We start from the raw sequence: 11,561 nt of genomic DNA, 5'->3' as shown, positions 1-11,561 counted from the left end.
GAAATAATTACACGGAAACTGTATTCTTTCAAACACTGCCTGGCCCGGCTAGGTCCAGTTTCTTATTGGCTAGCTCTTACATATTGTTCTAACCCATTTCTAATATTCTGTGTAGCCCATGAGCTGGCTTACCAGAGAGGATCTTAACCTGCGTCTGTGTGGAGTGGGAGCATCATGGCGACTCTTCTCTAAGCTTCTTTTTCCCAGCATTCTCTTCTGTCTACTCCGCCTACCTAATTTTCTGTCCTATGAGGGCCGAGGCAGTTTCTTTATTATTAACCAATGAAATCAACAGATAAGATACAAGACCCACCTCCATCATGTGTGAGAGAGAGAGAGAGAAAGAGAGAGAGAGAGAGAGAGAGAGAGAGAGAGAGAGAGAGAGAGAGAGAGAATATATATGTCAGATCTGTGCTCTCAGAGGCCAGAGGAAGGTGTTGGATTTTTAGTGTGAGTTGCCTGACATGGATGCTGGGAATTGGACTCAGGTCTTCTGTAAGAGCAGCAAGCACTTTTTTTTTTATTACTGATTTTATTGTACTATACATTTTTCTCTACTCCCTTCCCTTCCTCTCCCCTCCCCTTCCATCATCTCCCATGGTCCCCAAACACCGAATTTACTCAGGAGATCTTGTCTTTTTCTACTTACCTTGTAGATTAGATCCATGTATGTCTCTCTTAGGGGGTCCTAATTGTTGTCTAGGTTCTCTGGGATTGGGAAATTGTAGGCTGGTTTTCTTTGCTTTATGTCTAAAAGCCACTTATGAGTGAGTATATATGATAGTTGTCTTTCTGGGTCTGTGTTACCTCACTCAATATGATGTTTTCTAGACCCATCCATTTGCCTGCAAATTTCAAGATGTCATTATTTTTTTTCTGCTGTGTAGCACTCCATTGTGTAAATGTACCACATTTTCCTTATCCAGTTTTTGGTAGAGGGGCATTTAGGTTGTTTTCAGCTTCTGGCTATGACAAATAAGGCTACTTTGAACATAGTTGAGCACATGTCCTTGTGGTACGGTTAAGCATCCTTTGGGTATATACCCCAAAATAGTATTGCTGGGCCTCTAGGTAGATTGTTTCCTAGTTTTCTGAGAAATGGCCATACTGTTATCCAAAGCAGCTGTACCAGTTTGCACTCCCACGAGCAATGCAGGAGTGTTCCCTTTACCCCACATTCTCTCCAGCATAAGTTGTCATCAGTGTTTTTAATCTTGGCCATTCTTACAGGTGTAAGATGGAATCTCAAGAGTTGTTTTGATTTGAATTTCTCTGATGGCTAAGGATGTTGAGCATTTCCTCAAGTGTCTTTCAGCCATTTTAGATTCCTCTGTTGAGAACTCTCTGTTTGGGTCTGTACCTCATTTTTTTTATTGGACTATTTGTTCTTTTGATGAACAATTTCTTGAGTTCTTTGTATATTTTGGAGATCAGACCTCTGTCTCATGTGGGGTTGGTGAAGATCTTTTCCCATTCTGTAGGCTGCCATTTTGTCTTGTTGACCATGTCTTTTGCTTTATAGAAGTTTCTTAGTTTCAGGAGGTCCCATTTATTAATTGTTTCTCTCAGTGTCTGTGAGAAATATATATTTAAAGGTTATATTTAGGAAATGGTCTCCTGTGCCAATGTGTTCAAGTGTACTTCCCACTTTCTCTTCTATGAAGTTCATTGTGGTTGGTTTTATGTTGAGGATTTGGACTTGAGTTTTGCGCATGGTGATAGATATGGATCTGTTTGCATTCTTCTACATGTTGATATCCAGTTATGCCAGCACCATTTGTTGAATATGCTTTTTTTCCATTTTATATTTTTTGCTTCTTTGTCAAAAATTAGGTGTTTGTTAACCACTGAGCCTGGTCCAGCTCCTCTTCAGTTCTTAATTTATCCTCTAGGTATTTTCTTGAATTTTGCTTTTTTACCATGCTATAGTAGTACTTATTTCATAATTATATTTTTGTAAAATTATTAACAACTTTAGATCACTTATCATTCTTTCCATAACAGTTGTTCTTGTTTGATGTATGCTACATTTTCATTTCTCTTTGAAGATAGATAATTGATACATTAATATATTTTTATTATCTGGGAAATATGTTTTCTGCATTGTAGTGAGTAGTGTTGTTTGACTTTACCTAGAGAGATGCAAACACATATCTCTTCAGTCCCAGAAAGGGAGTCAACCACAGATCAAAGAAATGTTAGCAGTAAGTATGTATGAAATACCATAGGAAACCTGTTAGTTTATAAAACAAAATATTTTTGAAAACTACATAAGAACATATCTGACACTTTAAATATTAACATCCTCCATTGCTGACTTTGAAATAGACTTTCTGGAGATTTGAGGTAGGATTAATGTGCTGGCTAGTTTTGACTCAACTTGACACAGCTTTGAGTCTGAGAGGAGGGAACCTCAATTGAGAAAATGCCTCCATTAGAGTGGCTGTAGACAGGCCTGTAGGGCATTTTCTTAATTAGTAACTGAAAGGGTAAGGCTCAGCCCATTGTGGGTAGTGTCATCCCTGGCTGGTGATCCTGGGCTCTATGAGAAGGCAGGCTGAGTAAGCCATGGGAGCAAAGCAGTGATACCCCTCTATGGCCTCTGCATCAGCTCCTGCCTCCAGGTTCCTGCCCTCTTGAAGTTCCTGTCCTGACTTCTTCTTGTAGGAGTCTGCTTGTGTGTTCCCAGCTGCTTAAACTCCTGGAATAATCACACAGAAACTATATTATTTGCAATACTATTTGGCCAGTAGCTTAAGCATATTTCTGGCTAACTCTTATATCCTAAACTAACCCATCTTCATTAATCTGTGTATTGCCACATGGCTGTGGCTTACTGGCAAAGTTTGGGCATGTCTGTCTCTGGTGGCGACTCCATGGCTTCTTCTGACTCTGACTTCTTTCTCCCAGCATTCAGTTTAGTTTTCCCTGCCTAGTTCTACTCTGCCCTATTAACAGGCCAAGGCAGTTTCTTATTCATTAACCAATAAAAGCAACACATAGACAGAGGACCTCCCACACCAACTTCTTTTGATTATGAACAGTGGTATGGAAGTGTAAGCCAAATAAACCCCTTCCCTCCTTGCCAAATTGCTTTGGTCATGGTGTTTCATCATAGTGATAGTAATCCAAACTGAGACAGTCAATAAAAGAGTGTAACATTTGGGGCTGAAGAGTTGAAGTATTTGTTGCTCTCGCAGAAGACCTTGGCTCTTTTCCACATGGTATCTGTAGATCTAGTTCTAGGCCTTCTGATGTCCTCTTCTGACCTCCGTGGGCAGCAGGCAAGCACGTGGTCCACATACATGCAGGCAACATACCTATACCCATAAAATAATAAGATAAATAAATCTACAATAATTAAAAAGAGAGACTATACATTTACTATAAAAAGTAACTCCACTTGGAAAAGTTTGTGTGTCTGCATGCATGTGCGCGTGCAAATGTTGCACCACTCCATGAGTTTGGGCACATTCCTTAGCACACGTGTGGAAGAGAGAACAGCCTTCTGGAGTTGGTTCCCATGTTCCACCTCACTGAAGGAGGAGCTCCCTTGTTTCTGCTGCTTTACCCCAGGTTAGCTGCTTCTGTGCTTCCTGGGTGATTCTCCTGCGTCTGTGTATCTGCGTCCCATGCCACAGGAGCATGGAGATTACATGTAGATGTATACCACCACATCTGGATTTTTACATGGCTTGGGGGATCAAGCTCAACTCTCAGATTGCTCTTGCCCCTCCCTTTTACCTACTGAGGCAACTTTTTTTCCTTCATTTTCTTCTTTTGTTAGGGAAACTTTCAAACATACTTCAAGTAGAGAGAAACCTAGCAAGCCCCCATGTATAGTCCAGCTACAGTAACCAACATTTGTCCAAAATGATGTCATGGAGACTCCTAATGACTTCCCTCCTCCTTGGCCTCTGGATGACTTTGAAGTAAAGCCCAGCATTTTCATCTTTAAATGCTTTAAGATACACACACACTGCACACACACACACACACACACACACGTACACACATACTTACACATATATTTGTATGTGTAGCCTATATATCTGATGTATATGTCTATTTATGTATATATGACAGATACTTTATTGAGCTTGCAAAGCACTAATCTTTACCTTATGTGTAGTTTTCATAATTACTTTGTTTTAATTGGAGCCAAACTGCACCCTTGGTTGCATCTGGCTGATGTTTCTCCGTGTTTGCTATAACCCTTTCTTCCTCCTCTTTTTTTTTTTTTTATCTAATGGAGAAACTATATATTTTTTTTTCTCTATTTGAGTTCTACTGCATCTCATGGTAGGTTTGCTATGTTCCTCTGTCTCCTTTCCTCTAACTGACTGCTAAATCTATAGGCTTGACCTGGCTCAGGTGGCATTCTGGTGGCAAAGAACTCCCTCCTGGTGACTCCCACTGCTGCCAGTAAGCACTCATTGTCTGCTGTATGGCTGTCACTGATGACATGGGGACAGCTCAAATAACTTTGGTCTTTTATATTTAAAAACTCAAATTAGTCACAAGTAGAAGTCCTTGAATGATTGATCCCACACTGGGTCCTTGAAGTCCTTCTGTTCTCTGAGTTGTCACACGCACGCACGTCTTTGGAAATGACCTGCGTCTACATAAGGAAGCCACATACTGCAGCTTGTACTCCAGGCTTTGTGGTCTGTCTGAACAGTGTTACAGCTCTCCTCTGGAATGCTTATTGTTTCAGTCACATTTATTTCCCTCTTTCCCTGCTGGTTTACCTGTTAGAAAACCAGTAACCAATGGGAGCGTTTGGGAAATAATCAGTCAACTATGTGGTCATTTTTACTGGGCATGTGCTCTATGGCAGGCTTGGTTTTAGGCTCACAGCTACAAGTGGACTCTTTAGATTTTATTGTTTCATTTCTGGTGTTTGAACTTTTCAGATTTCATGCCATGACTACCTGGTCCATGCAAACTGATTGGGTTACTGGGAAATATATAGTATTATCTTCTATTTTTCTCCCCCCCTCACTTCCTCTCTCTCTCTCACTTTCTTAGTTTTTCATTTTCTAGAACTTTACATATATATTTTCACTTACTTGGATGTTTCTGAGATAATCCATATTGTCACATGTATCAGTGGCTTGTTCCTGGTCATTGCTGGACTTGACGCCATTGGAGACTGTGGTGATATTTTGTTTGTGCTATAACAAATAAAGCTTGCCTGAGGATCAGAGTGTGGGGCTAGCCACCAGTTAGCATAGAGGTCAGGCAGTGGTGGCGCAAGATGGATCTCTGTGAGTTCCAGGCCACCCTGGGCTACATGAGATTGATCCATTCTAAAAGAGGATCAGAGCTAGGGGATGGTGGCTCACAACTTTAATCCCAGTACTTGAAAGTCACATGCCTTTAATTCCAGCACCAGGGAGGTGGAGACAGGAAGGGCTATGGCTGAGCAGGGAGAGGAATATTAGAAGAAGGAGCTCAAGGCATTCAGTCTGAGGACTTGTAGAGACAGGATACCCCATTCGATCTGAAGATGCAGTAGAGGTAAGAACTAGCGGCTGGCTGCTCGGCTTCTCTGATCTTTCAGCTTTCACGCCCTAATTTCTGACTCCAGGTTTTTATTGTTAAGACCATTTGGAATTCTCACTACGGGAGCCCCCTTGTGGAATTACTGGATCATAGCTGTGTTAAAGGCCAGTAATGCTCCACCATGCTTGTTTTAGTTTACAGTGACTTCATCAGTACACTCCATCAATTTTATTTTAAAATTTCCTTTTTATTTCCAGAGGCACCTGATGGCTGCCCATGTCTGAGTCTTTGGGCGTTCTGATGAGTAAATCTTGTCATGTTTACCTTTTCCTTGTTGGTGTTGTGCGGTACAGTTCCTTGGGACCACTGAGTCAATTCTACCTTCCAAAGGCTTGTGCTTTTCCCCTGTTATCCGTCTTTTAAATTTCTGCATTTAAAGATCTCACATTAGTGCTGTTTGGGGATTTAGCATATTAGTTACTGAAAAAACCCAAAAGAACATTAAAGTGAAATCTTTAAATGTAGAAATTTAAAATATGCTGAAATACCCTCAACTCACCATGTTAAAGTTTGTTTCAGGAGGGGGTACAGAGAGAACTCAGCAGTTAAGAGCACTTGCTGCTTTTGCAGAGGACCAGGGCTGGTTTTTCAATACTAACATGGCAGCTCATAAATCCTCTGCAACTTCAGTTCCAGGAGATCTGATGCCCTCTTCTGGCATCTGTGGACACTGCACCCACTCAGTGCATTTACACACATGCAGGCAAACACTCATACACATAGAATGAGAATAAAATGTCTAAATTCATTTTTAAACAGAATTATTTTTAAGCCGATGCCGTTCTGTAGTTCCTGGAGCCATTTATCACTTAGATACACGCAGGAAGCTTAAGTTCTTCTTGACCTTGGAGTCAAACGAAAGTAAAGAACAATATAAAATTCCTTAGGCAGGAGGGAAAGGTCCACCTGTTTCTAGAATGAAATTTAGAGACACTCAATGTTACCAAGTATGGCAGGCATGGGTATTTAATGATGCTGTGTATTGGGATTATGGAAAACACTCAGCTAGAAGGTATAGGCAAACCCAGGGCCATGCTTCTGGGCTGCCTCAGTGTCCCCCAGTATTCTTTTTGGGGGCCACTTAATTAAGACCTGGATTAAAATGGCATCTCAATCGCAAGAGGTCTGAGTAGAGGCAAATTTATAATACCAAATCAAAACAATCATACCTTTGGATAATAGTATTTGATATAAGTATTCATAAAATGCTGACCACATTAGTAAGCACACGTGGAAGGCTCCCCTAGGAGGACTCTCTGGATTTTGGATTGCATACCTTATTCTTAAACATCTCAGGGTGGTATCTTAGCTCTCCCTACAGCTCACTACCTAAGATAAAAGTTGTAGACAGACATTTCTCTCTTTCCACCCTGGACTTTCCGTTTCTTCAGAATGAGTCTGCTTCTGTGACTTCCCTGGCCCGATCTGTGGCACTGAACAGTTGAAGACTCATTTGAGTGCAAGGATCTGAACTCAAAAAGTAGAGAGCATGGTCTAAATCCGGGCACAGTTTGTAGAGACATCGCGTCAGGCTCCCAGCATGGAACAGATGGCAGAATTATAATATGACATGAGGTTAAAAAAGGGACAGTTCCAAGCACCCATGCATGCTGTGGGGAGCATACTGTTACTTGTCTCTCAGGGCAGTGAGCTGTGGTCAGCATCCAAAGGCTACCATCCCGGGCAGGACCTCAGAGAGGGCCCTTGAGGGCACAACTGGCCCGAGATGTAAAGAAGGAGCCGGATGGCCAGTTTCACAGCCTTCCTTGCTTTCCTTCCTCTTCTCTCTGTCATGGCTGAACTGCACTAGAGGCCAAAGGCAAAGAAGTCCTTAAAGCAAGTTCCCACAGATGGAGGGGGAAGGGAGGGTGGGAAGGGGAGCTCACAGACTAAAAGAGTGAAAAGCTGATTCCGGGCCTAGTGACATTCTTGTCAAACTCACTTTGTAATAAGAAGCTGCCTCCTCCAAAGAGGAACTGTCCTTTGTTCTTTTACTCATTTATTGTTTTCAAGACAGGGCCTCTTTGTGTAGTTCTGGCTGGTTGGTCTGGAACTTGCTATAAGAGCTGGCTGGCCTTGAACTCACAGAGATCTACCTTCCTCTGCCTCCCAAGTGCCGGGATTAAGGACATGCGCCACCACCACCCAGCTAATATGTAATATTTTTCTTTTCTTTTTTAAAGATTTATTTATTTATTATGTATACAGTGTTCTGTCTGCATGTATGCCACCAGACCAGAAGAGGGCACCAGATCTCATTATAGATGGCTGTGAGCCACCATGTGATTGCTGGGAATTGAACTCATGACTTCTGGAAGAGCAGGCAGTGCTCTTAACCTCTGAGCCATCTCTCCGGCCCCCATATGTAATATTTTTCAAAGGACTTTTAGATAGGAAAATTTGTGTACAACATTAATTTCTTGAGGTTGGCAAGGACAAAGACCCATTTAACAGGTAGGAAAAGCAAGTCTTGCAAATTTGCACTGGATCCTGGTCCCATATTTCAGATTTCTATAAAGAAGAAACAAATCACCTGTGGTGATATTTTAAAGGAAAGAATGATTAAAACATATGAACCATAAGAAAAAGTCCCCTTTCTGGGTGTTGCTGGGTGGCTTGTGTGACATTGACATTTCTCTTTAACAGCCGGTGTTTTCCTAGTGCTTGCTGTTGGTGCAACATAATGTAATGTTTCACGTTACATAGCTGCCTGGTCCGCCCAGGCTCCTCTTGGCCGAGGCAGCATCTGGGGGTCCCTTGTTCCCAGGGATGACACTGACAGACTTGAGGGTTACTTACTGGGTATTTTGCAAGATTGAGATTGTGTGATGTGGTTCTCAGGATTAGATGGAGGATCACAGTTACAGAGTACTATTTCCAGTACACCTCACTGACGTCCCGTGCTGCTGACATGATGTCACCTGGTGGATGGAGTGTTTGTTGGTTTCTCTGATGGGGAGTTAATTGCCTCCTGCTTGGATGCTATATTTTTGGAAGGAAGTCACCCTGTGCAGTTCATGAAGTAGAGACTAGAGGGTGAAGTATCTTCATGAATTATTTGGGACGCCTTTACACGGGAGATTAGATTTCCATTTAGTTTCTGTATTCTATAGTGCTGGCACTATTTTCTGTTCATATGCCAGTGTCTAAAGGTTCCTCGTCCTCAGCAACATTGTTGGCTTTGAAAATGTAACCATTATGATGGTGTGGAGTGGCGTCTCATTATGGTTTAACTTTTGTTCATGATGACTAATAATGTTGAATACCTTTTCGTGTGCTTCTTGGCTATTCTGCATTCTCATCCCTCCGTGTGTGTGTGTGTGTGTGTGTGTGTGTGTGTGTGTGTGTGTGTGTGTAAAATTTTTGCCTAGGTCTATTGTTTAATTGGATTGTCGCTTCATTCCTAAGGTAGGTAGTTATTTCTATGTTCTACATGCAGATGTATCATAAAAATATTTACAGTGGGGCTGGACAGATAACTCCAGTAGTAAAGGGCTCGCACTGCAAGTATGAGACCCAAGTTCAAGACACAGAACCCATGTTAAAAAAAAAACAAAAAACAAAACTAGGCATGGTGTCGTACTGTAATTCCGGTGATGGGGAGTTAGAGACAGGTGGATCCCTGGGACTGACTGACCAGTCAAACTAGACAAACCAGTGAGCTCAAGCCAGAAGCCCTGTTTAAAAAAACAAGGTTGGTGGTACCTGAAAAAAGACATCCGAGATTGTCCTGTGACTTCCGCATGCAATATATAATATATACATACGTATATACATACACACATACATGTATCTGTGTACACACACAAACATAAAGAAATGTATTAAGTAATATTTTAGGTTCTTGAGAGTATTTTCTCCTAGTCTGTGACACACTTGTTGATTTTATTGTGTCTTTTGATGATCTTAAGATTCTGTTCAGTTTTGGGGTCCAGTGTTGGGAGGGATGGGTCTTCATATGTTTTCCATGCAATGGTGTTAATGTCCAGTAATAAAGATTAGTGATTATACTGATGGTGATACAGGCCATAACCACATTTTCTTATCAAGGTACCTTATTTTGAAATGAAAGAAAATTTCCAGATCCTGGTTGAAGTCTTCTCTGTAATCACACTAGTTGTGTGGCTGGGTCCGAAGGCTGCAGGCTCGTTACAGCTCTTCACAATTGCCTATGTGGCAGCTGTGTGGGAAGATTGTACTCTGTCCTTGGCCAGTTCCTCATCCTCCTTTCCCCACGAATGTTGGCATACAGTGCAAAGGGCATGTGCCGTAAGCTGCTCACATCAGCGAGGATGCCAGCTTGTGACAGTCACAAGAGCAGCTCCCGCAGGATTTCCCAAGGATTTGACAATGGCTTTTGTGCAAAGTAACAGTGAAAGGAAAGAAGCCAAGTCCTATCGCAGAGGAAGACGGAAGCCCGCCTCCTCCAGGGAAAGTGGCGCCATGCGGCACTAACTGTTAGCACAGAATGGGTCTGAAAAGAGCTTGCTGGCCTGACTTGAAATAAGAGCAAAGATGTTTTTGGGATATTGAAGTTTATATGTAAACTCATTTGCCAGACGTCTCTGACATTATCAGCTATCTAAATGAATGACTGACTTTAATACCGATAATTATTGACTCTGATGTTTTATATTTGCCTTTGCTTTTGATAAGGTCTCAGTTTTGTAGTAATCAGTTCTCGAGTTGAAAGACATGTTTAATCTCTAATTGGTACCAAGCAAATACTGACTTCTTAGTCAATCCTTAATTATTTGAAGTGATACTATTTTTAACTTTGGAAAAAAGTTCATGGAAGATTATTGGACATTCTTTAGAATCTAAAGCTGTTTTTGGATTGAAGCAAGAGCCTCTCCCCTTTTTTAAATTCAGACACTGTGATTTCTGGGTGTTAATGACTCAACTTCTCACTATTCCTGGGGTCCCCATAGACCCCAGGGGCTTCACATCTGCCTCCTGCAGTTACTGATCTGTTCCTGGGGTCCCCATAGACCCTGGGGCTCCACATCTGCCTCCCGCAGTTACTGGAAGAACTCAGGCAAAATCTGAATGGCCTAAGGAGGAAATATCTGGAGCCTAGTGTAAGATCCAGATAAAAGATCAAGGAGGAAAAACATTTGCAAAGAGGACGAAAATAGGAACCTGAGATTATTGTGAAGACTAAAAAGCACACAGCACTTAGGAATATGAAAAAAAAATTAAAACATGACTTCATTTTGTTTATTAATGTTTTGAGTTTTTCCTTAAAGCTTCCTTCTGAAAGGTAATGTCTGGCATAAACGCATGTATTTAATTTGTGTCTGCACACGAGGCCATGTGCATGGCTAGCCGTGTTCTTTCCTAAGCGCCTGTTCTGTCTCGTTGCAGGTGAACCTTTTTGTGCTGCTCTCCGTGGTCTGCATCCTCTTAAATCTCGCAGGATTCATCCTAGGCTGTCAAGGAGCCCAGTTTGTATCCAGCGTGCCCAGGTGTGACCTGGTAAGCATCCCGCAGCATCAGCGCACATGGGGCGGAGCCCAGACTGTCGTTCTCACTGTTGGGCAAGGTGCACAAACCGGGAAAAGTAAGCTAGGAGCAGCCTGCTGCTAGGTGTCTGCCTCGGTTGTTGGCCATTAGACCAGAGAGTAGCAAGTGGTCAGCACAGCACCAGACCAGAGCAGTGTGACGCAGATGCTAGGTAGGGGACGGATGAATCAGGTCTCCTCAATTGATGTGTCTGCTTCATCTAGAGAGCGGAAAGTGGGTATCACCAGAATCCAGGTCAAAGGTACTTTATCTGAAGGCTTTGGAGGCCAGCGTGTGCCAGCCTTTGGGGTCTTCTGATTTGGAAGAGAACCATGATGCATAGACCATCTATTATGTAGTATGTAAGTGGCATCTGGGGCAGGAGGCTATGATTTTCAGAGACCTCTGCATCTCACGCTTATGGACAAGCAGCTATAAATTTACAGAATTTTTGACTTAAAACGGGTTTTTATAGAGTCAACATTGTG

At 42.1% G+C, this 11,561-nt stretch overlaps 1 protein-coding gene across 3 annotated transcripts in view; it reads left to right on the top strand.

Annotated features, from left to right (window-relative positions):
• Nucleotides 1–11,561, top strand: part of Entrep1 (endosomal transmembrane epsin interactor 1) — a 66,014-nt gene that overhangs the window by 34,177 nt on the left and 20,276 nt on the right. For all 3 annotated transcript variants that reach the window (XM_050160606.1, XM_050160599.1, XM_050160613.1), the window contains one exon: nucleotides 10,936–11,046. In XM_050160606.1, the coding sequence (XP_050016563.1) occupies nucleotides 10,936–11,046 (111 nt within the window). The remainder of the gene's footprint in view (nucleotides 1–10,935; nucleotides 11,047–11,561) is intronic.

The sequence above is a fragment of the Alexandromys fortis genome, unplaced genomic scaffold (assembly GCF_014885135.2).
Source record: "Alexandromys fortis isolate MF-2015 unplaced genomic scaffold, M_Fortis_MF-2015_v1.1 scaffold_10, whole genome shotgun sequence".
Taxonomy (NCBI): Eukaryota; Metazoa; Chordata; class Mammalia; order Rodentia; family Cricetidae; genus Alexandromys; species Alexandromys fortis.
This window is presented reverse-complemented; position numbering and strand designations above follow the sequence as displayed.